At 45.3% G+C, this 27,964-nt stretch overlaps 1 protein-coding gene across 1 annotated transcript in view; it reads right to left on the minus strand.

Annotated features, from left to right (window-relative positions):
- LOC149357520 (uncharacterized) overlaps nucleotides 1-27,964 on the minus strand; it is a 41,668-nt gene that overhangs the window by 8,095 nt on the left and 5,609 nt on the right. The window contains exons 5-13 of the mRNA XM_089576598.1: nucleotides 27,571-27,746; nucleotides 26,931-26,993; nucleotides 26,331-26,405; nucleotides 22,090-22,240; nucleotides 19,755-19,922; nucleotides 15,323-15,385; nucleotides 13,223-13,282; nucleotides 9,504-9,633; nucleotides 1,593-1,711 (exon numbers count right to left, since the gene is read on the minus strand). Coding sequence (XP_089432724.1) covers nucleotides 22,159-22,240; nucleotides 26,331-26,405; nucleotides 26,931-26,993; nucleotides 27,571-27,746 — 396 coding nt within the window. The 3' untranslated portion in view covers nucleotides 1,593-1,711; nucleotides 9,504-9,633; nucleotides 13,223-13,282; ... (1 more) ...; nucleotides 19,755-19,922; nucleotides 22,090-22,158. The remainder of the gene's footprint in view (nucleotides 1-1,592; nucleotides 1,712-9,503; nucleotides 9,634-13,222; nucleotides 13,283-15,322; nucleotides 15,386-19,754; nucleotides 19,923-22,089; nucleotides 22,241-26,330; nucleotides 26,406-26,930; nucleotides 26,994-27,570; nucleotides 27,747-27,964) is intronic.

Consider the following 27,964-nt stretch of genomic DNA (forward strand, 5'->3'; position numbering starts at 1 on the left):
CGTACAAAACTTGTCAGGCTTGGCTGGCTGTCCGCGGCTCGCACGTATCCCTGGTGCTTTTTCGAAGCGATGTGGACCTTGATGTCAGACTTGCCATCATGTGAAATGTTCACGTCACACGCACACGTGGTGCAAAATCCAAACTTCTCCCCTTTCTTCGACGGTACGAAGCACGGAAATTCCGATGTGTACGACTTCAAAAACACTTGAAAGTACTGTCGCGGCTTCGAGCCCGCCATTGTAATGCGACGCCGCTACAGAAAACACGGGAGTCGCACTGTGTCGGACGCGGTAGCTGATGGCACGAAAGGCGAGGCCAACACAAGAAGTCCAAACAGCACTGCCTGCGCGCACAAAGGCAACAGGTTGGCAAAGGCCTAGCGGAGGTGCTACCGAGTTTTGGATATGGATTTGCAGCCCCAATAGTAGACGATAGAAGTCACTACAACGTTCCAGCTGCTGATGGTGATGATGATCGCGCGAGGGCTAACAAAAACGTAATGCCCTCTCGTGGCGGCGCACGGTACCAGAGTGTAGTTTTAATACATTGTCACATTTTTTTTTTGCAAATAATATATTTTTCGTAAAATTTCAAGTAATATTCGTAAAATCGTAAGACTGGTCGAAATTCGTACATTTCACGGGAAATTCGGAAGAGTTGGCAGGTATGCATATAACGCTCCGAAGCAACACGTGGGCAATGAAGCCGTGGTGGAGGGATCTGGATTAATATAGGTTATGTGGGGTATATTTATTGCGCTGGCAACGCACGCAACAGGATATTTTTGCACTTCACCTCTATCAAAACACAGCTGCAGCAGCCGGAATTCGATTCTGTGATCCTGGGATTAACAGCCGAATGTCACAGCAACCTAGCCACCAAAATGGGCAACTACGAGTAGTCTAGGTGTGACCACACCAGTGCCAAATAGCACTTGACTAGTATACTGACCGGAAAGCAAGACAGGCTGGCTTCAAGCCAAGCAGTACACTATATGCAAGCCAACAGGCCCCTATTAGCTTCCACGAACTGATAAAAGTAGTATGAAAGCCGCAAAGGCACACAGAACACTGCAAGCTTTCGTTTACACTGTATATTATGTATCTTTTTCACCTTCAGATACACAATCCACAGAGCCCAGGCAGCAACAAAAAAAGAAATCACTTCCTGTACTGATATCAACAGCCTGCCACAATGAACCACTGCATGACCGACACTAAACTCGCCCTATCCGTCAACTGCAGATAAGCAAGCAAAGAGGAAATAAAATGAAAAAAAAAACTCCCCGAAAAGGTTTTAACAACTAAGATATGTCGTATGCAGTACGTGAAAACTTGACATTGGCCGCAGTCAGAAGGACCGTACGCGAGCGCGTCTCAAGTCGGCGTCTTTTGTGCCGTCATTCAACGATGGATTCAATTCAGAACTTTCAAGCCTCTGCAAGAGCGCACGCAAGCGTGTCAAGTAAGCTGAACAAAATTTTCGAAATCACCGCGACGCCACGAATCGAACGGTCCCCGACAGCGACTGCTCAGAAAGACGCAAATGGCTCAATTTTACTTCAGTGCAAAAACCTCGTGTGGACGCTTACCGTCGAGCCGGCACAAAAGAATTCCCAACTTCTCACTCGTAGGAATGGACCGAAGAATGGTCCCCACTTCTTCATTCAGGGAATCGTTCCCCATGCCGCCGTGCTTTCAGCGTCCCACGCTGCCAAGACATAAGAACACAAAAACCAAGACGGTATTAAAGACGAGAAAAAGCAATAAGAGAATGAAAAAGCAATTAGAACACTATTCGAACACACGTGCACGTTTGTATTCGAACACACTTGCAAATTAGTTACCCAGCACACTACCCAAGACAATACATCAGCTTTCTAGTGTCTGCCAACAATGGTGACACTAGACCACAAAAGCCATACTTTACCCCTAAAAAACAACTTTTGAACCACCGCAGTGGCTCAGTGGTTACGGCGCTCGGCTGCTGACATGAAACATGCGGGTTCGATCCCGGCCGCGACGGTCGAATTTCGATGGAGGCGAAATTCTGCAGGGCCGTGTACTGTGCGATGTCAGTGCACATTAAGGGGGGACATGGGTCTTAAGACATTTTTTTTATTTACAGACCAAATGCAATGAAACTGCACAGACATATTCAGTTTGTTCTGCTGATTTCAAATATGCAATGTGTTCATTTCTAGGCCAATTAGTTCCTGAGATATTAATATATATCATGCCATTGTCTGCTCAAACAATAGAAAAAAAATGGGCCACCAGAAATTTAATTTTAATATGGGATCTATAAGTATCATGTGCTAAGGTTGTCCACGCGACTTTGCACCTACTACTAATCACAAAAGGCCATCATGCAAATTTAGCGTGTCCAGTTATAGCCTTTATTTGTAGTGTGTCGGTCTGTGAGTGGGAGCTCAATACACCACTTTAGCAGCAGTCAAGGAGCACTGAATTTCTCCTCCCTTACCCTTGAGACAAGCGGATTCAGTACATGGAGATGCGATGTGTCATCTCTTGACATGCACAAAAAAACTCGATATTTTATACTTTACTTTTACTTTAGCCTTTATACTTTAAGGCTTTTTCAGCCTTTCCCGTTCGAGGAGCCGGCTGTAATAACGCAGTCTTTCTTCCAGTCCCGATGAGACTTGAAAATACGGCGTCGCAGAAGGGACATAATCAGGGCAGCCAGGGGTGATTTCTGCATAGAAACCACGAAAAGTGCTCTTTGCAGCGCCAAAAAGCGAAACCTTACGCATATTTAAAAGGTGCCATTCTGACTTAAGCGGTGATTTTTTTGCACCAAAAATTAAGTGCTTATGTGCAAAGTGTTGGAAATTCAAATTTTCTTTTGATTAACTTATGGAGTTCTGACGACATTTTGGCTGCCTTTTTTTTTTCGCGGCAGTTAATATTTCTGAAGTGTGCTCTATACTCTCCCAAGTCCTAATGAATTTTGGTCGAGAGGACAGAGACATGTTGGATCAAGATTGTTGCCCAGCTCTGGGTTTTCTTGACATTCCCAAACTGTGTGAAATAGTGTGCCAGGTGCTCCACAGAAGGGGCAGAATGAATCGCATATGTCTTGATACCATTAGCTCATAAAGTAGGGATTGGACAGTATGTAGCCGCCGGATGATGTGTTCTTCAAATTTGCTACGGCTTTTGTGAGCTAGAAAATATTTCCTTGTAATAATCTTATCGTAATCTTTAGTTTCAGCGTAGCTTAGTAACGGTGAGGCATCGTTAATGATGTCAGAGAGAGGCTGCGTACCAGATGCTTGGAGGAGGGCAGCTTGAGCAGCTGTGTTGGCCACCCCATTGGCCGTCGTTGAGAGGTGCCCTAGCGTCCAGACCATCTGGACATTCTGGGGATTGACGTTTCGAAAATGTTCCAACATGGAACGCCCACACGGCCCCTAATATAACTACGTACCGCTACATGTGAGTCGGACATAATCGTTTCCTTGCTATTCTTGGATATCAGTGCGATAGCTGCTTCTTCAGCCGATGTGGTATCCTATACATACTATTTCTCACCGGAACAAGCTGCCAATTGGAGCTGCGAGTGCTCCTCGTGATGTATTTTTATGGCTAATCAATGATTTGTGATTTAACTGTTCTTTCAAATATTAGTTGAAGAAATGCACTGCTGCTTCTTTGGTTGTATATTATTTGTTTAATTTATCTGTCTACATTGCTCCTTTGTCAACCCTCACTCCCCGTTTGTTCTTTCTCTCATGTGATTTTATTCAACTGCTCATCACTTTAACGTTGTACCCACTCCCCTGCTATAAAGCTTCGGAGCTGCAGGGTGTACTGAAAATAAATAATAAAATAAACTGCATGCTTGCCGTGCAAAAGCTCAAAGGATAAACTTCTGAGTAAGAGACTAAAAGGTGCACGAACCCCAGCATAGCAGCACATGAAATAAATGCGCTCACTGAGTGCCCTTTCAATCGTCCGCAGAAAACATGGCAGAGATAGGCAAGTTGTCTACTAGCGCTGCTTCATGGAACCCCTGAGAGAGAGCCCATGTAGCTGTCACTCCTTTTAAAAAGCAGAAGAGCCTTAGTCATGCCGCCAAACTTCAGTTTGGTTTCCTGATCATCCCAGCAGTGCAGCCTGCATAGAGATCCAGCAGCCTATAAGCTAGAATTTCTAATAAGTTGCCGTAATTGTCGAGCAGTCATGTCTGAATACGTTGCTGAGTAAAGACTAAGATGAAAAAGAATGCCAATTTCATTGAAGTGGAAAGTTTCCATACATTCACTATTCACTACATAAACAAACTCTGCCTTGTAACCATACACACGAAATGTACCGGGTGTTTCAGGGAACACCTTAAAAATTAAAAAAGGCTTTTCAGAGTAAAAATATGGCATTTGAGGCACAGTATTACTAGTGTTCGCAAACCAAGAAAACTGGTCAACTGTCTTAAGTAGTAAGCTGGTTAACGCATTTTTAACTTTTTACTTGTAGAGTTAGGCACCCAGCTGCAAATAGAGATTTGTACCCGGTCGCTAGTAATAGCCATATCAGTTCTTAGCATTTCGAAAGCTACCCTTGGCACTCTGGCTTGACAAAGTTTGGCTTTTTCCACTAGCCACGTGGACTGGAGGGGTTACTTAACACGCACAAAAAAAACTCGATATTTTATACTTTACTTACTGCTTTTTCAGCCTTTCGCGCTCGAGCTGCTGTCTGTAATAAGGCTGCCTTTCTTATGGTCCCGAGACTTTGAAAATACGGCATCACAGAAGGGACATAATCAGGGCAGCCAGGGGTAATTTCTGTACAGAAACCACTAAAAGTGCTTATTGCAGAGCCAAAAAGCGAAACCATAAGCACATTTAAAAGGTGTCATTCTGACTTTAAGCGGCAATTTTTTGCACCCCAATTGAAGTGCTTATCTGCAAAGTGTTGGAACTTCAAAATTTATTTGGATTAACTTACACAGTTCCGACGTCATTTTGGCTGCCTTTTTTTTGTGGCAGTGAATATTTCTGACGTGTGCTCTAAACTCTCCCAAGTCCACTCTCCCCGAGTTTCCTAACTTTTGTCTTTTTAAAATTTAGCGAGGGGCTAGATTCTTCTCCCCCAAGTAGTGAAGCTACAACAAGGTTTAGACACCTGAAATGAATTGTACCTCACTGTTGTCCCCACTCTGGCTCAGATGCTTTCCACACCAAGTGATCCTGGTCACTTTGCATGCTTCCGAAAATCCACCCCCTCCCTCCGCGCATTCTTATCCAACCCTTATTCCTTTCACTACTCGTACTGCAACTGACGCCTGGAGCAACCTCGCACTTCCGTCTGCTAAATAACAAGCACAGGATGTCTGCTGGATCTTAGCTACTAACATCTGCCAACGACGTGCCCAGAACCACTGCATGTTTTAAGAATGCTCGAATCAATTACTGTGTATTGTATCCAGGAGCACCCTTTCATTCATGAGAGGGCATTTCTCATAATATTTTCATTAATTTTTCTGGCCGGCGTCACAGTCAGTTACCCTACGATTTGTGCGTACGCTTAGATACTTGTATATCTCAAGTCTAAATACCTTCCAATCCCGATATATAATCATTGGGGCCACCATTAAAAACTCTATGAAATGACGTCTGCAAGCATGGTTAGAGTCCTAAATCCTCCGCCTTCATTGAACGCATCTCCGCCAATGTCACCTCTTTTCACCCTTATGCTTCCTCCCACCCTTAGGGAGTGCGGAGATAGCGGTCTCAGTCTCAATGGAGATGTCCTCGACTGACCGTGACAAGCGCAGCCAGACTCCTCTGCTGCCCAAGCTCCCATTCCATGGGTTTCGTAGCTTAAGCCCTAAGCTGGCACTAGCAGGCTAGGGCTTCAAAGCTGAAAGCATTTTCATCTTCCTGTATTAAAATCATTTGCTTCTCTCTCTTTCATTCTCATATCGCTTACCATTGCAAACCATGGCCTTGCACATTTAAAACCTGTTTGGACACAACTTGTAGCGCCCGGCGGCGCTGGCGCTGAGATCGGCGTTCCCGCGCTAGAGGAAAATAAAGATGAACAGCGCGTGCTGGGCGCGCACGCCCGGCACGGGCAGTTCGGAACTAGGAGCCTGCCACGCTGGTCGTCTCTCTCTTGCGCTCCGCTGCGACTCCGCAAAATCCTTCAACAGTGGTGACCTGGCGAACCGTGCCTTCTTTCCCAGCGGCGTTCCAGCATGGCGTACTGGGAGCACCCAAGTTTCGACACGCCGCTCCCGGCGTTCCGGCCTGCAGGCGTCGGCGGGTGGTTCGCACAACTGGAGGCTGCGATGTACCTGAACGGCATCACCATCCAGCCGTTCAAACACGAAGTCCTTTGTGACATCCTCCCGGCCGACCTCCTGCGTCGGCTCACCTACTCTGCTTTCGGCGGCCGGCCATACGATGAGCTGCGTGCGGCCGTCTTGGCGTACTTCGGCGCCTACTACGTTCCGCCGCCGCTCTACGACGCAGCGGACCCGTTTTCGCCGCCGCCAGCCTCTGGCCCTGCACCGGCCTCGCTCGCGCCCACGCAGCGTTCATCAGAACCCGGCCCGCCTCAGCAGCCCCTCGCCGCATCGCCGCAACTCCCGTCCAGCGTCTCCAGCCCGGCTGTCTCTCTCGACGCAACACCAGGTGGGATCCGCACGAGCTCCGCCTCGCTTCCTGCTCCCACTACCATCCGACCCGCGTCTCTGGCTCTGCCTCCTTGCGCTTCAGTGGCGTTGTCGCCAGAGCCTCCTGCAGCCAAAGACGACTCTGCGGCAGCAGCCGTGCCGACATCTCCATCTACCTCGTCACTACCGCCAACAGCTCTGCAGGCCTCTGCTGTGAGGTTGACGCCGCCACCGCAGCATATGCCACATACCAGCCCCACTACCCTGGCGACCACACCGCCTGCCCACGAGGCCCCACCCCCAGCCCTCGGTACGGTCAACCGCTTCTCGGATTCTGACCCTGGCAGCTCGACACCGCCGCAGCAAGCGTCTGCTTTGGTGCCTGACTTGAGCCACCTTCGGCACCGCATGGTCGAGCTACCCACACCGAGTAGTGCAGCCACTGTCGAACCACCACCTGTGTCTTTTGCTGCCAGCCAGCCATCTGATGTCGCAGTCTCAGCTGCACGGCCTGTCACTGCAACAACCTTTTTGCAGCCACCTACAGCCGACCATGCTCACACGCGCATCATCCCTGGCCAACCGCTCCAGACTGTCGATCCCGCTTCACCCAAGCACCTGACAATGAGCCCCGCAACTTCCTCTACCATCGTCACGGCTCTCACCGTTGTGCCAACAGTCACACCTGTGCCAAATACTGTTACAGCTGCTGCTGTCGCAGCACAGCTGCATTCAGTCCATGGAGCTGTTTCGCCCGCTCCTGTGCTTGTGATCGTGTACTCGGCGCGTCAGATTTCCATCGGCATCTGCTGCAACGTTCCGACACTGATGACACTTGTGCCAGCGGGCAGCACTACAGTCGGTGCCGGCCCAATCATGGCCTCTCCTGCCCCGATGTCCATTGTCAGCTGGACACCCTGCATCATTCGCCCATTGCGCAGCAGCCAGGCTCGTCCACCTGAGCCCGCGCACTCCACCCGACAGCTCTTCCCGGCTCCTGACATGAACTTACTGGACACTTCTACTCTCTTTTCTTTTACCGAGCGCACATTCCGACGTTCCGTCTAGGCGGGGGGCCCTGTAGCGCCCGGCGGCGCTGGCGCTGAGATCGGCGTTCCCGCGCTAGAGGAAAATAAAGATGAACAGCGCGTGCTGGGCGCGCACGCCCGGCACGGGCAGTTCGGAACTAGGAGCCTGCCACGCTGGTCGTCTCTGTCTGGGCTCCGCTGCGACCCCGCTAATACCTCAACAAACTGTTTCACAAGAAAAATTAGCGGTGTGAATAATGCCCTCTTCAGGTCTATTGCAATCGAGCAGTGATTTTTTTTTTAGGGTGAAAATACTTCTCTTCACAAAATCCTCTTAACTGATTGTCTCCATTTCAAACGATAAGGCAATATGTAATAATCACTCATTATGGTTAGGCGTGCTTGTGATTCCTACCCATTACATTAAATATGACACAAAAAAATGTTAATTCACCAGTTAACGGAAACACGTATGGCCAATCACTGTTTCATTATCATGGTTCAAAATAAGGAAAACTTTGCCAATGAAGCCTGCTTTCAACGTGGTGTTCTCCATAAAGAGGTTCCATCTTTCAAAGGTCAGTTAAATAACCAAGTCCTTAATACTTTAAACTCGATCTTCAGATGAGTTGCAAAGGTATTGGGCATTGGCAAGGTCAGATTTATGAAAGTCTGCGTGGTATTTGAACACGACTCAATACTAGGAAGTTCTCAAATATCAATTTATCCAAATGATTTTCAACCATGCAACACACATATTGTATACGCACTTGAAATTCGGAATATTATTTCTCCACACACCAATGTTCTGTCATTAAAAAATGTAGTGAAAATAGAGGGCCACATTCAGCTACAATCCATTACGATATCTGTCAAAAGTTTATCATATTATGCATAAAAGTGGTGCTTACCTTGAATATTCATTAAAGGATGCTGTATCAGGGCATTTATGCAGCCAAAAAAAAACTTTTACTCACATAATTTGAGCTCTGAACACACCTACCCAAAATTAAGTACACTATTAAATGTTTTTGCGTTAAACTAGACAGAAATTTCGACTCCAAGCCACACGCTGCTAACTTAAGCCCTAAGCTGGCAATAACAGGCTATGGTCTCAAAGCTGAAAGGGTTTCATCTTCCTGTATTAGAAATCATTTGCTTCTCTCTCTTTCATTTTCATAACACATACACACAGCCCCATGGGGGGCTAGAAGCATTAAAGTCGACAACTACAATTAGGGGAGTTTTTGGCCTTCTCAGTGTAGTTGGCCACTTTAATGCTTCTAGCCCCCTATGGGGCTACCCGAGGGAAGACGCGAAAGCAGAAAAATAGCATCCGCTATCGCTGACATGACCCTGACACTACTCAAGGACCTGCAGCACCCGAAGCGAGTCGGCATCAGCATAACGCAGGACACTTCCCCCGACCTTACGCTCGACCGCAAAGCCCGTGACTATGAGTGGCTCAATACAGGAGAAACCCTGGGCAGCTATCACTACGTGCTGCAGACCATCTTCGAAAGCAACAAGCACAGCAAACTGCGAGGGCGAGCCAGAATTACAGACTGGGAGACATTCAGGAAGGACACCAAACTAGCTACATCGGAAAAAATAACCGGTTACGAAGATTGGGCGGCCTCCATTCTCGACCTTAAAGAAAAGCTCACAAAATCTCTCGCCACCACGGAGGACCACGTAGCTTTGTTGACAACCAACTGCTACATCTATGGGAACATCGAGGTTATGAAGCAAGACGAAGCGGTAGAGGAAGGATTATGTCCGGCACCGTGGGCATGCAGAAGCGTACACTTGCCTCAGCGTTTACTTACTGCATCTGCCGGCGATGGCGCTCCAGCAGCGAGCGGTAGTACCGCTGGGGCTGGAATTTAGTTGTGCCCTCCAAGGTTTTGAAGTACGGGTTGGTGGCTAGGATATACCCGGGTTGTCCCGGGGTAGTCTCTGCGCATAAGTACAAAGAAGCTCTAACTGCAGTAGTTAACGCACAAAACATAACCTTAACTGAGAGCCTATAACATCCTTCATTGCATTATGGGCAGCAGAGGATAAGGCGATAAAGTACGGAGGCAATTAGTTAAAGAAGGCGATTTGGAGCACCAGCAGAAGATTCTCAAGGGCACACTCAGTAGGTCAGCGAATATAAACAAAGCTCAGCGTATACCTTCAAGATTCATTCCACGAAAAGGTTAAAAAGTTAGTTATGATTCCCGCAAAGTCCGTCTGAGGGGATAAAATCTTTTACTCTCTGTTCAGAGGTCACCACGCTGATGTTTGGAGAGCGCTGTTCAAGTCGCTTACCGTATCATCCACACCGCCCACCACTTCGGGCTGTGTATTTATTTGTTTGTTTGTTTATTTATCCTTTACCTACAGTGCCAATTCAGCATTAAAGTGAGGGGGGGTGATATATATATCGTTAGTACTGGCAATGACCTTAAATAATTGCGGCACAACTTCCCATGTCTTCCTCTTCACATCTAAGATCACTCGTAGACACAACGATGGGCATTGTGCCTCTTCCGGCCACCCCTGGACGTGATGTAGGTATTGTACACGACTTCTGCAAAAAATTTAGAACAGCGACGTGTGCTGTTGTGCGTCTGTGTGCGCGCCCCGCCAACACATGATTTTTGAATTATATGTAACCTTCTCGAAATATGCTGAGACACAATGTGGATAGAAATTATGTCCTCGAAGTTTTAGATACTATAATATTGATATTACGACTGACCAGCAACAAATAACTACTTCCCTCTTTTCTGGTGTACCCCAAACTCCTATCACTATACCACAGAAGTTGTCTTTTTACATAGGAAAGCATACTTGCAAAAATTAGTGGTGGGTTTCCCTGCAATGCCTGGTATATACCATGAGTCGGGCTGTCATCACTTCCCTATATCACAAACATATTTATTCTTAGCCGTAGGTCAGCGGTACAAAAGGCCAACTTTTTTATATATGGCTGCGATGTCGATGAATCAGTCACAAACAGCGACGCTCATTGATGTGGACCTAGAAGAAGTGCAGCAGGCACTTGATACCCCGACTCCGATGGCCACAGAACCCCAGGCCATGACCTACGCCGCTGCAGTACACACTTTGACAAAGACGCGATCGGGCTTCAGAATGACTACATCAACCAGAAAAGCCCTGAGGACGCAAACTACCTACCATCCACATACGCAATGAAGCCGTGAACCGACGCACTGCCGGAGGCCATCTTATTACCCCAACAGGGTGATGCAAAGCGCAAGTGGCCGTCAAGGGACGCATCTTTGCTGTGACCTTTGTAGTACAGCAGCATGTTCTCGCGACGTGATACTGGGCATAGATTTCCTTAATGAGCATCAGGCGATCATCAACCTGCGTTCCAAGCTCATCACAATTTCGACGAATGAAGCTCTCCTTTCGATGAAAAGCAGGAAGAAGCATGTTGCCCTGACTGTCCTTGATGAACAAGGAAGCATCCCACACCGGTCAACCGTCATGGTCACCGCAGGTGGCACGGATGCCAAGAACATGAAAGCTCTCATCGAGGGGAACACGGAATTGGTTCTAGAGCACGGAATCAGCATCGCAAGAGGCATAGTACACTTCCGCAATGGCCAAACTGAAGTGCTGCAGACGAACTTCAGCGAAGAATACAGGCGCGTTAACAAAGGAACAAGGATTCCTTTCATCGACGAACTATCCGACATTCTCGACGCCTTCACCCTTTCCCGTCCAGACGATTCACCTAAGGAAGATGACAAGCACGTCTTAGACATAAACCAAGTCCTGCCCCAGAACAACCAAGACCAGGCCCGCTATCTGCTTTGAAGCTAGAGAGAGTGCTTCTAGTCACTGCCGAACGTTCGACAGATGCAGTTTGCCAAGCATCGTATTGTAACCGACCAGCACGCCTGACCTCTCCTCCAGAGCCCCTACCGTGTGTTGCCCCGAAAAGCTTTGCGACGACATCATTCAGACATCAAAGAGCCCCGGGCGGCACCGGTTGTTCTAGTGAGGAAGAAAGGTGGCGCACTTCGATTCTGCGGTGATTACCGCCACCTGAACAAGATAACAAAGGACGTCTACCCTATTCCCCGCATCGACGCCACACTGGACCGGCTGTGCAATGCCAATCATTTCTCATTGATGACCTCAAGAGCAGCTACTGGAAATTGAGGTCCATAAAAGAGATCGCGAGAAGACCGCATTCATTAATACGGATGGTCTTTTCGAGGCCAAGGTGATGCCATTTGGTCCCTGTTCTGCACCAGCAATGTTTCAGCAAGTAATGGATAATGCCATCAGGCCTGAAGTGGCAGATTTGTCTGGTATATTTAGATGATGTAGTTTTCTTTGTATTGAACTTAGAAGAGCACCTAAAAAGGCTTTGAACAGTACTGGAGGTAATCAAGTCATCCACTCTCACATTGAAAGCAGAGAAGTGCCTCTTTGACTATGAAGAGTTGCGTTTCTAGGCCACATTGATTCCAAAGAGGATGTACGTCCAGACCCCTTGAAAACAGCTGCAATCGCACAGTTTCCACTGCCAGGTGATAAAGCTGCACGCAGATTCCTTTTACTGTGCGTGTATTACCGATGATTTTTCAAGAACTTTTCGCACATTGCCGAACCTCTGACCCAAATCACAAAGGCAGACGAGCCATTTAAGTAGGGAGTGCTGCAAGCAGAAACCTTCAAGGAACTTCGGTGTCATTTACAGTCCGCAACCGATCGTCATGCACTTTGATAAAAATGCCGAAATTGAAATTCAAACCTACACAACCATCGTGAGCTTAGGCACCGTCTTCTTTCAGAAAACCAATGGGCTAGAGAAAGTAATCGCACCCTCCACAGCATTTAAGACAGGTATTACGCCCCACAGATCTAGGCAATGATGGCGCAAATTTACCAATACGGGAGTAAGCATACAATAGCCCTAAAATCAAAGACATAGATAATAATAGTGGCAAAGAGGGTGATTACACAAAGAACTGAAGCAATGCAAAACATATTCACAAAAACTCCTGCAAGACTACCCCATCAAGCAGGGCAAAATCCTACAATAGCAAATCATCACTTTTCAGGTATGCCGCTTTTCCCAACCATCAAGGCATATCGATATATTATGTGAGTAACAGTGGCATTCGCGTGGCTGCCACTACCACCCTGCTTTTCTTTCAAGGCAAAGAGTAAATGTTTTCTTCAGAAAGGTTCCCTAAGCTTTTAACAAATGCAAGTGGAATTTTTTACAGTCATCGAACCCAGCCACGAAGGCCATGTTTCAATGGAGGTAGAAAGCAAAGGCGCTCCTGTGCTGTACGATGTAAGAGCATGTTAAAGATCCCCAAGCGGTTGAAATTATTGTGGAGCACTCCTGTTTCGGAAGCTGCTGCACTTATGAATGCATACCTTATGTGCCAACGCAAGCTTTTGCTATTGACCAAACAGTTATTTGCTGGTGTTTCCTGTGCAGTTTTATGACGAAATAAACTGAATGAGCAGTTCTGGTGCTTATCTGGAAATGAGCTTGCGACCTCACCTGGAGAACATCCTGCGCCGTCAGCAGGAACACGAGCAGGCACCCAGTGATGAAAACGCTCTAGATGGAAATATGATGAAGGAAATATGAATATGGAATACGAAAAGATGGAAGTTCTTAAATAAATTCATCCAAATGATTTTCAACCATGCAACACACGTATTGTATACGCACTTGAAATTCCGAATATTAGTCCACCCCACGCAAAAGTTCTGTCATTAAAACATGTAGTGAAAATGGAGGGCCGCCTCCAGCTGCAATCCATTACGATATCTGTCAAAAGATTATCATATTGTGCACAAAAGTAGTGCTTACCTTGAATATTCATTAAAGGATGCTGTAACAGGGCATTTATGCAGCCAAAAAAAAACTTTTACTCATGTATTTTCAGCTCCGAACACACCAACCCAAAATTAAGTGCACCATAATGTTTTCGCATTACACTAGACAGCAATTTTGACTCCAAGCCACACGATGATAACTTAAGCCCTGAGCTGGCACTAGCAGGCTATGGTCTCAAAGCTGAAGGCATTTTCATCTTCCTGTAATAAAATCATTTGCTTCTTTCTCTTTCATTCCCATACCGCATACCATTGCAAACCATGGCTTTGCACATTTAAAACCTATTTGTAAACAACTGTGCGACTGGAAGAATTAGCTGTCTGAATAATGCCCTCTTCAGGTCTATTGCATTCGAGCAGTGATTTATTTTTCAGGGTGAAAATACTTCTCTTCACGTAATCCTCTTAACTGATTGTCTCTACTTCAAACGATAAGCCAATATGTAATAATCACTCATTATGGTTAGGCGTGCTTGTGATTCCTACCCATTACATTAAATATGACGCAAAAAAATGTTAATTCACCAGTTAACGGAAACACGTATGGCCAATCACTGCTTCAGTATCATGGTTCAAAATAAGAAAAACCTTGCTGATAGAACTCTGCTTTCAACGTGGCGTTGTCCACAAAGAGGTTCCATCTTTCAAAGGTCAGTTAAATAAGTTGAGGTGCCTAAGCAGAGCCAATGCTTTGTATTAAAATTACATCATTCCTGCATTGATGTATGTTTTCTATCATTCCAACTGATTACACCATTGTTCAATCCTGTTTCGGAAGGTGCTGCACTTATGCATGCATACCTTATGTGCCAACGCATGCTTTCGCTATTGACGAAAGAGTTATTTGCTGGTGTTTCCTGTGCAGTTCCGTGATGAAATAAATTGAATGAGCATTTCTGGTGCATCTCTAGAAATGAGCTTGCGGCCTCACCTGGCGTACCACAGGAAGACAACCAAGCACCCACGTGCTTGGTGACAGCGATATCAGTGGGCCTTATAGCTTAATTTCACTGCTTCTAATCTCCCGTCATTTCGTGCGGCTTGCTGCATGGTCTTCTGATGGCGCTTTCACGCGCAGAAATAAACCCAGATATATACCAGTTGTTTCAGGGAAGGCTATCAAAAATTTTCAAAAATAGGTTGTGGTGGGTTAATGTCCCAAAGCGATTCAGGCTATGGGGGATGCCGCAGTGAAGGGCTTAGAAATTTCTCCCACCTGGGGTTCTTTTACATGCACTGACATAAATAGACTCAGGGCAAGGAATAAACCCAGAAGTGCACGTTTATACGCAGCTTTCAATGTATCTCATCATCTGAGGATTTGCAGAAAAGGCTTAAAAGTGTTTAGAATACAAGAAATCTAGAAAAAGAATCTACCCCACAATCAACTCAAGTAAGTCTACTCGGCTACTGACTTCATCAAGAGTGAAACAGTAAAGAGCCATTACGTCCTTGAAAAGGGCCGCATTTGAAATTGTGAAGTAGCAGATTCAACGCTACACTGAGAGGCCAGCTGAAAATAACTTCTATGCGTACTCAAGCCGAAAAAAGCAATTTCTTTGAGACTGGAGTGTTAAAAAGAATCTGCTGAACAAGTCAGGCACAGATATCCTACCAAAGTTTTAACAAATGAAGGGCATAGCCTTTCCTTGACATTTTTGGCTGTTTTCATCGCTAGAACTGGCAGTGACCTTAAATAATTGCAGCCCAACTTCCCATGTCTTCCTCCTGACATCTAAGATCACTCGTAGACACTCACAGCAGTGGGCGTTGTGCCTCTTCGGGCCTCCCCTGTATGCGACGCAATAGTTTCAGACGACATCTGCAAAAAATTTAGAACACAAGACAATAAAATTTCTGGCACTGGGTAAGTGAAACGCGCTTTCGACTCATCTTATTTTAAATTTTCAAACAGGAAAAACCTTCGCTTGCAAGCCCAGATCACAATAATTATTTTCGAACTTGTCTCTGCAACGCGTGATGAAATCTAATGATATTAATCGGTACTCAGGAAAGCATTGCAGTGCACCTTTAAAGAGACGCCGAAGGAAATGCTAAGTCAGGCTACACTGATACGTGGTAGGCTTCTCTGAAAGTATAATTTTCAACGAAAGCAGTGCCTTTTGCAGAGGTGCGATTGTTGTATGGGGTAAATTTTGTCCAAAAATTTTTTAGCACCGAAAATGCCAACAAGTTGCAAGTCAGACCCTTGTCACACGGGTGTGATTAACCACAGTTTTCGCTAGCTGTGGTTACTACTATCCACACAGCAATCAAACTGCGGTTATCGCGAACCGTGCTTGGCAACCTCGGTTTAGGTCATTAACCGAGAAGGTGGCGGCATCTATAGACAGAAAGTGCCCGTAGGTGTCAGAGCGAGAAGTGCACGAGGTGGCCCTCTTCACGAACATACTTTCCTTTGCACAAAATCATGTTTCAAGAGCAACAAATCAAAATAGGCAGTGTGTATAGTATTGTGCGATGACACTTTTATGCAGAGTTCGATCTCGTCCGAAGGTGCAGTAACAGTGCATTGCAGCAACGTCCCACGGCACTCAAGCTAATCATTTTACCACATTTAAACTGAAAAATCTGCGGTCCCTGCTGCAGCGTTTAAGTAGGTGACACATTCGCAACGCTCGCTGCAAGCGCCACCGTCAATGGCGCTCTGGCGTGCTACTCCAAAGTCATCACTAGGCCTAACTTGTTTCGTATCGAAGCCACAGAGGACGGCGCCTTTGAATTGACCAAAGCTATGCTACATTGTCTACTTATGGCACTGCCTAACTGACAACCTCATGGTTTCATATTAAAAGAAACATATATGATTGATTTAAGCGACACCTTAGCAGTGGCGCTGGCGTGCAAGCAGATCGGGCCAGTTGCACTGAAATGGCGGCAGCTGCTACGGGGCTGGGAGCATAAAACTACCTTGTATTGCAATTATTACTCCTACCAGCAACTCGGTACAGGTCAGCAGTCCTCAAGGAGGACTGCTTCATTTTTGGCATTCCCGTAACCCAGGGCTTATCACTTTGTTCGTTGCAGCACAACTAAGAACGGTGGCGAGCCTTGTGACGACAACGAATCATGATTCGAGATAACCGCAGTCAAGTTTGGTATCTGTGTTTAGACTGCCTGTGTGACTGTAGGTCATCCAACACCAACGTTTCAGAATCAGCAAAATTCCAACAAACATAAAAAAAAAGGTGGCTAACAGAGCAAGATGGTCATCTGCACGTGCCTTCTGTGAAGTACGATCGTTGGCTAGACATGGCACATAAAATGCAGCGGGAAGTTCAAAGTGCATCGTTATGCGGGGAATAAAAAAATTGAATTTTGCCACCAAAATTCAGAGGTGTGATCATTACACGATTGCAATCATTATGAGATTAACACTGTAAGTGGCCCGCACAAATCTCAGCATAACAGTGCAATGCACTTCGAAAAAGTATGATATGATTGTGACTGTACCACCACAGTCAAATGCTGAAGGCAACATGCAGCAGGTAATGCTGAAATTTATAAGCGCGATTGGTAGTTGTCTGAGCCAGGCCTAAATGGCATTAAAAAGGGTAGACAAAATAGAACTCTTGGTAAACTTCATTCTGTTGTAATACTGAAAACATCTCAGTACCCATGTCCAACATTCTTGGGAAACAATTATGAAAGTTGAAAGATTTTAATATACTATTCTGGAAACATTAAAAAGCGCTTGCAGAAGAATGCAAAGGCATCACGTTGGGCTGATGTCACTGCATTATGAACTCCATTTTTGGCCCCAGTCTTCCTCAGCCAGGAGGCACAGCTGCAGTGATGAGTAATTGAAGGATTCCTCCAAATACCGAATGCAGAAAAAGCAAACACTGTTCCTAAATATGCTTGCATGAAAGCACGTTTCATCAACCTCCTTAGTTCGAAAACCTGCTTGAATTAGTTGCGTTGTCATTGCCACCTGCCACTTACAGGGGTACATATTTTAAAAAATACTATCACTATTATATAGGTTTTAACATGGGCAATGAAAAAGGTTTTAGCAGAGGGCTCCGAATTAATTTAGAACACCTGGGAATCTTTACCGCGCAGTGACATTTCACACTGCAGGCCATCTTTGGGTTTCACCTCTATGGAAATGTAGCCACTACAGCCTCGATTGCCTGCCACCTCCATGCACTCAGAAGCAGAGCACCCCAACCATAGCCACCATGGTTTTTGTATGTGTCAGTTTAGAGTCCCAAAGCAATGCAGGCTATGAAGGACACCATAGTGAAGGGCTTAGGAAATTTTGACTACCTGGGGTTCTTCAACATGCCCTGACATCGCACAGTACACAGGCCTCTAGAATTTCGCCTTCATTGAAATACGACTGTTGTGGCAGGATTGAACCCACGTCATTTGGGTCAACACCCAAGCGCCCTATCCAGTGACCACTGTGGCGGCCGTACCTAAGGCAACGAATGTACTGAGCACTGCATTCTCGAAGGAAAAACGTTTAAGAGTGTAGTAGTACTGCAAGAATGTACCTGCAATGCTGCCTTTGCACACAGCCTAGAATAAACATAGTATGCATGACTATGCATATGCAAATTAAACACTGCGACACTAAATCTCAAGTAACTTTTACTTCATAAAAACCAATAAAATTTTACGACCAATGGTGTTCTTGATAAACCATTCAAGGTGGCAATCAACCATTATGAAGCACATTTTCAGCCACATGTTCACCCACTAAAACTTCAGAAAGTAAAAATACAAAATTATTATGCCACGATTGTCATTGCTCTCTTCCCTGAACATGCTATGCAAGATATCTCCCACGCATTTCAGCAATTTCAAACAATTCACCACCGGTTGGAAAATGGAGTGTCAATGACTGGCATCATGCAGATTGCTGGCTCCGCTGAAGAAGCCAATGCTGCAAGCTTTAAACTGATTGCTGTGGGACGATTTACTGAAACTAAGGTGTTGCTGAGATCCTGACATGGTAACGGATCATGTTTAATCCTACGAGATACATGTGGCCTAACACGAATCCAGAAGAATTGGTGTGATAAACAAGGCCGTTAATCCAAGAACATTTTTGGAATTTTGCTAAAATATCATAGTTCCCTTGCGGAATAGAAAATGCAGAGTTCAACTGCGATTCTTCTTTCCTTTTCCACTTGCGGCTATAAAGCATCAAACAGATGGGCGCAACTGCAAAAGGGCGATTTTGCAGGAAAAACAAAGGCAGTGAAGCTTTCATGCGCTGCAAAACAACAAATGCAGGGCGTCAGCTTAGGCAGATACTAATACCCCCTAAAAGAAACAAACCATAATTAAAAAACCTATGGTTATACTGGCCTGCAGTCCCTCGTGACAAAATCGTCTGCTGAAAGCACTGTATCCTGTGGAAGTTTGCGCACTACAAGTTCCATTCTTTCGTTACTGCACCTCACACCCTTGTACGGCCGTCGTTTATGAACCGCTGTGAAATGTCTTCAAAATAAAAGGTCATCGCGCATCTGGAATGACCAGACTAATCCACATCCTGTCGTATTACACAGGGCAATTTTCTTTACAATGGTACGCACAATGTGCATCTGAAGTGCTAACAACGAAGTAATGCACTCCTAAGATTGATAAGGTTCAACATTAATTAGAAGAACCTTTAAAGTAGCCAGCGTGGAGTTCTGCCAAAGTAAGTTGCTCTGCTGTGGATGGCAGGTGAAGCGTAGTGCCTTCATCCTAACTCTTCTACCCACCACTAGGTGTACATAACCCCTAACGCTTTAGGATGCAAGCGCACAGTCTTCCCCAATTACACTGTCTATCATGCTATGGCAATTGAGTTTCTTCAGGTGAAATATTAAGCATTCATGTCAATCACGGTGTGACTTGTGTCGCGCATTCTCTGGCTATGAAGGAAACGCGAAGGAAATAGATCCTGAAGTGCATCTTTCCGCAGAAACGTATGCGTTCAGATTTAGTTTAAGGAGCCACTGCATCAACGTCCACACCACGTGCCCCTAACAGAGCCCTTCAGCTTGCTCGTCATATTTCAATACTCGGACATCCACGAACGAACCGGTAAACTTGCATTTTGTTTCCAGTGCGAAAAACATGTAGACAAAGGAAGAGTGGACACCACGGACATCGGAATGCTGCTGCTTTGCCTTGCTGCTGAGGTGGGGATAAACACGTGATCTCACCTGGAAGGCCTTCCAGCACGCTCGGCAGAAAGACGAGCTGCCTCTACGTGACGACTGCAAGCCAGACAAAATGCTCCATTTTCGGGACGTGGCGACAACTCTTCAGATTAGAAAATGTGAGATGACCATCAAGCCGCCCTCTGTACTGGCCACCACCACGTGTCCTTCCTGCACCACGAGTCGCATCCAGATCTCAGCTGCAGCATACACACCAAGGCACACATACACTGCAGAAAATCTATTCCTTCGAACCATATACTCCGCAGCCGGATTTCGAGTACGTGAAAGACAGCACTTTTGGAAGAAGTTATTTCAAGCGCCTTTTGGAGCCCCCAGGCATGAGACAAAAACCCGACAGCAGAAGCAGCTGAAGCAGCCTAAGAAGGTTACTGCTACCACGCTACGGGGATTTCTTGTCCAGATGGCAGTAATAACCGTGTGACAGCTTCACTGAACAAAGCGGTGCATAACCAGAAAATCCACATCGCTTTTTCTGCGGGTAAAATCAATGGAGGCATCCTGGGAGATCAGAATGGTTGCTATATCGCTGTAAAAAAAATACGCAAAATACACGTCGTTTCCAGACAACATAAGCTAATTCATATCATTTTCTCCGATTTTGGTTTTTCATACAAGCACTATCTGCCAGCCTCCAGACCAGCGGCCTAGCTCAAACACACAGGCAGCTGGCTGCAAGTAGGCCGCAGAGCTGTGGCCTGCTTCAGCCAGCCCTCCAAGTTTCACTTTTATTCACAAAGCTCGTTCACCATCACACTTCTTTTCCAACTAAAATCTGCCAATAAGTTACATCCACAGACAATACTGATCCTTTGTTGACAGAAATATGTGAGGGTCCCTTAATTTATGTTACCTTCAGATAGATGTCAGGTGCCTTCAAAAGTGCACAAGGAGCGAGGAACATGGCAACCGTCTATCTCTCCTCACACCGAACAATGAATCAACCCACCAAGACATGGGAACAGAGGGAGAAAAGCCCACCTCCTTTCCGTTCCTGTGTAGCCTTCGCTGCAGATCCACTCAAGTGCAGCAACTTCCTTCTTTTCTATTTATTCCATACCATCAGGCACTAACTTCAATATTGCAAAGGGTGAAAGCATTGAGCTGGTAATAAAAGGCATGGAGAATGCACATAGCAGTGGCCATGGCACAGGTAATCTATAAACTGACCCATTACGTACCTTCCCCAACGCGAAACGGTAAAACGGTGGCTAGAAATACCAGCAAAACCAAGGTGAGAAAGGCTACAAGCAAGAAGGGTTGCACGTTTAGCTGGTGATGATTTTATACCAGCTTTAACAACTGGATATCAAGGAATTCCAGGGGAGTGTTAAGGCATGTTGAGTGAAGACAAAATTAAGCTGGACACCGCCTTTGCTTGTTTCCTTCAGTGCTTTCAGTGTGTGCAGATAATCGCAATGCCATACAAACGTACAAGTGTGGGTGCTACGTATTTTTACTTCTAGGTTGCAGCTAAGATGATCTACTGCCATTTTTATTTTATGAACTATCAGTGTACCGAACTAATACACAATTGCCCTGGGGCTCAATATATCCAGATTTGACTACTGTTATTTTAATATAAAATACAAAATTGATGCAAAAGGCACTGTGAGCAGTGGCGCCTGCTACCTAACATGAGCACCTGGAGATGGATAAGGATGCAAGGACAATTAGAGAGGGCAGCGATAGTGAGAAAGAACATGAGAGAGCTCTGAGCCCTGTTTACGATATTTAGAAAAAATAAAGGTGAACATCTTTTCACCGAACACACACACATGTCTAGGCACCCTCCTAATAACAACCGCACACGAACGACTACTGCACATATCTACAACACCAAAGAAGCACTGTATACACAAAGCTGCGTGCATGTTGCGTCCTTTCCCTAACTGACCATGCATGCGGCTCAACAAACAGGATTTCTGCCTTTGCAAGTACAAACAATGGAGCTTGCGGTATCAGACAAGGACTGCATCTGATTCCATTTCTAGTTCAGTTACAAGTTGGCAGAAAAAATTATCTTCATTTCTGTCTCGGTTAATATACCGCTTTGCTTCTGGTTTTCAGTTCAGTTCTGGATTCGGTTGGAGTTCCTCCTTGCTGGTACCAAAGAGAAAAAAAATATAGCACACCCTCGAGACTAGTGTCTGGCATCATTGATGATCCTAAATATGAGAGGTGCGTATCTCTTGACCTGCACCTTCTTCGACACTTATTGCTTAGTAAACGTTAGGGAGGCATGCAGCAGCAGTAAAAGCTCCAAAGTTACTCAATTCCGAATCCGTGATAGTGCTGGGCTGCAGCTGGGACATACCATGCAATGGCTTAAGCGAACCCTATATTCCGATGAGTAGCTTCATTGCCCTTGAAGCACAGCATGCCTCTAGTGGAATAGGTTGGAGACTGCCGCAATCCACGCTGGTTTTGCATATTGTTTCCCATCAACTTCGATGTCGGAGGCCATCCTGCAGCAAGAAGAAACCAATGTAAATGAAGGCATACAAAGGATTTCGTGTGAAGACCATGCACCGTAATAAATTTAGATTTCAAAATCATCTTACACCGACTTCAGAATGAAATTCACATCCTTCAGAATAATGCAACCTGTGAAACGCAAGAGAGCTGCACTGATCGACATATACACATAATGAGACGTTTATTCAAAATAATATTATTGCTAAAATCTGGATGCACACTGGAATGGATTTATTTCAGTGATTTTGAGCAAGCAAATTGAATGGAGCAACATTCAGAATCAACAAGCCCAGCCTAACTTCCAATACATTTTCATCGCCAAATGATAGCTCCACAATTTTTCCAAAATTTTTCACAAACGGACGTAGAAACAACTCAGTGTAGAAGAGTTATCGTCCCCATCATCGGTTGAATCAACATAAAAAAAAAATTGGAGAAAACACTTAAGCTTTGCTCTAAGGATATGACACGATAGAGCTAATGAGTTAATGCCCATATATGAGGAATTCGTCATTCACAACTTTGCATTCATAGGTCTCTGGGAGTCCTCACACCACTCCTTGTGCCATGATGCAGTGGTTAATGGATGCACCACTGCCCTGCAATGGCAGGTGCTGCCATCGGTGAATCTTTTGCGAGCCAAGTTGCTCTTCCTGTGCAATCTTTCACGATTAACCATTAACTTAGCTGCCACTTGCCAGGGCAATTAGTTTGCTCACAATTCGGTGGGCAGCTTGTGATGACACCACAAGGTCACGTGACCCAGGTAGCCCACCTAGGTTGCTTTTGTGGGGCTGGCTGCCTGGGCTACTCTACACCACCCTATTTATCGATCCACGCCGACACCTGAATTTCTGCACAACAGAAGCCTTAATGCTATCGCGTTTTATCAAATCTGGACACAGCTCCGAATCTCGACTGTAATCAGCTGCACATCCTTATTTATGCCACTATAAAATAGGCAACACTGTCGCTGGAGGACTCCTCTTTAGACAACCAATGGCCTGACAATCCAATTGAAAACTAGCTGCGCTGAAGAAGCCTGAACATTATGCAACTACAAAACAATCCTTGAAGGAAGCCTCGTTACAGCAGAACTCGGTGGAGACCAAGACTCGCTTACAGAGGTTCACATAGTATGAGAAGCACCGTATTTACTCGCACAATGATCGCACTTCTTTTTTTAAATTGACGCAAATTCAGGGGTGCAATCATTATGCGGGGGAAAATTTTCTACAAAAAATTTTTTAGCATCGAAAATGCAAATAAGTTGCAGGTCAGACCTTTGTCACACGAGCGTGCTTAACCGTGGTTTTTGCTAGTTACTGTATATGCTACCAAAGGTAGCAGAGTTGCGCGTAGGTTCGTCATCTTGCCTGTCAAGCAACCGAAGTTATTCGGTGAAGCCCCACTCCTTTTCTGCAGGCGACATGCATAGCGCATCACCGATCGACTGCGGGTGCTTTTCACAAACAGAGCATCACAAACCGAGCATCGAAACAGCTGACTGCGCAACACAATCAAGTAATATAGGAAAGAAAATAAAAGTGCTGCTCTTTCTAGTGCTGTGCGTGAGCTGCAGCAGCAGGCGATTTACACAGCTGCCTTCCCCGAACTTTTTACTTGATAACTTAAGGGCAGACTCAGTATATTAGATACACTGTACAAATGCAGCATTGATTCATCTTTGTGGCAACATTTAATCGCCGTGTCAAAAAACCAGTTTACACCCCCTTTATTGAATCTAAAACTCCTATAAAAAGTTACAAGCCAGAACTCTAAAGAATGCAGTATAAAATCCAGAATACAGTTTACTCAAAACTGGATGAATGTTAACATCTGAAGCAAGCAATCAGATGCCTAAATACGTTTTTCATCGCTTGAAAGTTGTTTCTCATTCAGGTTTTATGCCAACAAGGATAAATACGCACTGCAGAGCTCTATATTAGCATTTAAACAGTGTAAACGAAAAAGTGCAGAGCCGCAAGTCTAGCCTGTTTTCGGTAAAGAAATCTCAATCCAACTTTTAGCAAAAAAAGTCAATAAAGTGCCTGTACTTGAACAAAACACACTCACTATACAACATAACCAGATTTTTTATCTAGTAAGCTGTACCTAGTTCATGCTCTGTTTCAGATAGAAAACTGCACTAAATATGAGGTCTACACCAAATTATGTGTAGCAGCTCTCAATATCCAGGTTCTCCGAGATCATATCACTTATGAATCAGCGATCAACTGCCAATGGTATTGAAACTCGGGAACACCTTTAGATTTCCTCCGGACCCGTACCATCGACCTTCCAGAAGGCACAGGGTATCACAGCCACACTTTCAAGAAAGCTGTTTCGTTGGGTGCCTTTGAACTCTGGTGACTCGAAATGTAACCTTTGAGAGTGTAGCAAACTGCGGTTCATTTCTCAAAAGGGAGTTATAGGTGTACTATGTAATAAAGCAAAAAACCAGTTAAATCCTTATATTTTACATCACGGCACATTCACTCTCTTCTGTATGCTTTAACCTAGTGGTGATCTACAATGTTGGTTTGTTGGTTGATGGCGTTTAACGTCCCGAAGCAACTCACGCTAGGACAGATGCCGTAGTGAAGGGCTCCGGAAATTTTGACCACCTGGGGTTCTTTAACGTGCACCAACATCGCCCAGTACATGGGCCTCTAGAATTTAGCCTCCATCGAAATTCGACTGCCGCGGCCAGGATCGAACACACGTGTTTCGGGTCAGCAGCCAAGCACCATAACTACTGAGCCATCACAGCCGGTGTGTCGACATCCCGAGCCGTGCATTATTAGGAAAAGAATATGAACTATCTTTTCTATAAAAGTTTGTGAAAAGGCAGTGGCGTGCATTCCATGCAAAAAACTGGCAATTCCAGCGACGTTTGCATAAATCTAACAGCTCACACACATCTGCGAAAATTCAGGAGGCTTGCAGCAGCCTTTTAACTTCCCCCCATGGATGCACAGCCAACAAAAGCACCTTGCTGTGAGTCAAGCAATTCCACCTGAACCATACTTGATGTAAATGACAGTTGAGTGAAAATTGATGTCTGTTAAGGCATCCTTGCCTACAGACCCGTCAGTAATGGTACAATGTTAAAAGCTACTGCTGTGAGGTGTTAAATTTTAAAAACTAAAGATTATTGCCAAAACACACAAACCTTGTCGGCGAATTAGAACATCACAGCATTTCGCGTTTATTGCAGACACAGGCAATTTACAAAACGAACACTGTGGAAATATGCTTAGATTTTTTTATGACATTATGCCACGTGGCAACCAAGCATTCAGAAAAGAGAAAAAAAAGCATTCGTAGCAACCACTGAAGTCAACGGCGAATGACGGATCTTCCATATGGTATAGAGTAAAACGCTTTGCCACTTTCCGAACGGTTGGTGCAGCTGGGAGCTGAGCACCCAGTCATTCTGATGGAACTGTGATGGAATAGCTGCAGCACGAGAGCTACGGATGTGAACAGCTACGGATGTGAACAGCACCGAACATAGACAGCGGCTGGAAACAGTGGAAACGCTTCAAACTTGGCAGGCTGTCAATCCAGTTAGTTGCAGCGGTGGCGTTGGGAATTACAAAAAAGCGTCCCGAAAATGCAAACAAGTTGCAGGCAACTTGGTTAAGTTTGGTATCCACGGTTAAGCATAACCATGCTTAGACTGCCCGTGTGACTGCAGGTCAACCAGCAGCAACGTTTCACCATCAGCAACTTTTCATCCAACATCAAAACAAAAATGCCGGCTGGCAGAGCAAGATGGTCATCTGCACATGCCATCTGTGAAGTACGATCATCGTCTAAATATGGCACATAAATTGCAGCAGCAAGTTTGGGGTGCGATCATTATGCAAGTAAATACAGTACATATCTAGGAAGTACTTGGCTTTACGCCATTCGGATTAGGAGTGCTGAAGTTCAGTAATGAGGTTTTAGGCTGTAGCTGCCCCTTCTAATCCAACTGATGCACCTCCCAGAGGCATGTGCACTGCAGTGTTTTAATAAAACATCACATGCATGCTTGTGAAAGAAAAAACAAATGATTTCATGGATACTCACCCCTGTAGTTCATGATGGAAAAGACGTTGGAGATAGGCCTTCACACCAGTTGAGGGTTTTTCAGTTGCAGGGGAGCTAAAAAGGAAAAAACGAAGAAGTGCATGTTCGAACACAGCCATTAAACTTATCTTGTAGTTGAGGAGCTGCCCACCAAGCTTAAAAGCACTCAATTTAAAAATCTGTGAGAAAAAGAATCTACCACGTAACTAAGTCAAGCAAGTTTACTCAGCTACTGACCTGATCAAGAGTGAATGCATAAACAGCCATTACACACATGAAAAGGGCCACTTTTGAAATTGTAGAGTTGCAGCAAATTCATTGATAATCCTTTACACACTGAAATGACAGCTGAAGATGACTTTAATTACCTTCTATTCGGTCTAAAGCTGAAAATGCAGCTTAGTGTTTGTGGGGTTTGTGGTTGTGGCTTCGTTGCGATTGTGGCTTGTTAAGAAAACAAGAAAACAAGTTTTAATAAATAAATGGCATGGCCTTTCCTTTAGTTTTTGGCAGTTTTCACTGGCAAAGAGACCTTAAATAATTTCAGTGCAACTTTTCATGTCTTCCTCTTCACATCAAAGATCACTCACAGACACTCACACCGATGGGCTTTGTGCCTCTTCCGGCCTCCCGTAGACGCGATGCAGGCATGCCACATGAGGTCTGCACAAAATTTAAAACACAAGAGCCTAAAATTTCTGGCCGAACAGAAAGTGACACACAGATGCACGAAAGTCATGTTCCTATTATGAAACTATGGTGTTACATAAAAAAACATCCAAAAATAATATATGTAATGCTAATCCCGAGTGACCTATCATTAATTTAACTGCTGCCTGCCATGGTGGGCAGTTTGCTCCATCCGATGGGCAGGTTATGATGACACCGCAATGTCACATGACTCAACTGCCTTTCAGGTTCCTCTCCGGGCGCCACCTGTCAGAGTCATGCTCATTATTTTTTTGCTCACAACGCTGATGCCAGATTTTCTTGGTAAAGCGGCCTTTAATGTTATTTGTTTGAAATATCATAAATCATAGGATCCATTATACAATAACTGATATGAAATTTAAAGCAAGGTGCTCACATTGCTAGGACTGCAATAATGTGCCACTCCCAATCATAGGATAGCAAGCTCATGGAAGCACCATACGTGTCACTTCCGCTGTCAACTGAGGAGGACATCCTCTTCTCTATGGGCATGTGCAGCACCATTGCAGTGAAAGTTAGCGCAGTGTACATTACGTGGTAGTCCAGCGTTGAGGACACGGGACTGTGCGACCTGGTTCCGCAAAACCTGCGACAGGCCGAGCATCGGTCCAGGAGAATGCCGCAATGTTTCTCGTGGGAAGCAAGGACTTCATGGCTTGTGCACAGACTGGATCTAGGAAGATGGCGCCGTTCTGGCTTCCAACTCTGCACATGGAAAAGCAACAATCCTGTGAGGAACCAGTCGTGACAACTGGGACAGACTCCCCGGGCCGTCTTTGTGTCTGGTTACTAAACAAAATCAGCACATTACAAATCAAAGCAAATGACAAGTAGCACCCCGGCACAAGAATGTCCCAATGAAACCTATACTAAGCCCTAAGCCACTGCATGCCCTTTGATGATGGTAGGTGTCCTGCCTAGGT

This window comes from Amblyomma mixtum, chromosome 3 (assembly GCF_055824585.1).
Source record: "Amblyomma mixtum isolate Tamu chromosome 3, ASM5582458v1, whole genome shotgun sequence".
NCBI classification, from domain to species: domain Eukaryota; kingdom Metazoa; phylum Arthropoda; class Arachnida; order Ixodida; family Ixodidae; genus Amblyomma; species Amblyomma mixtum.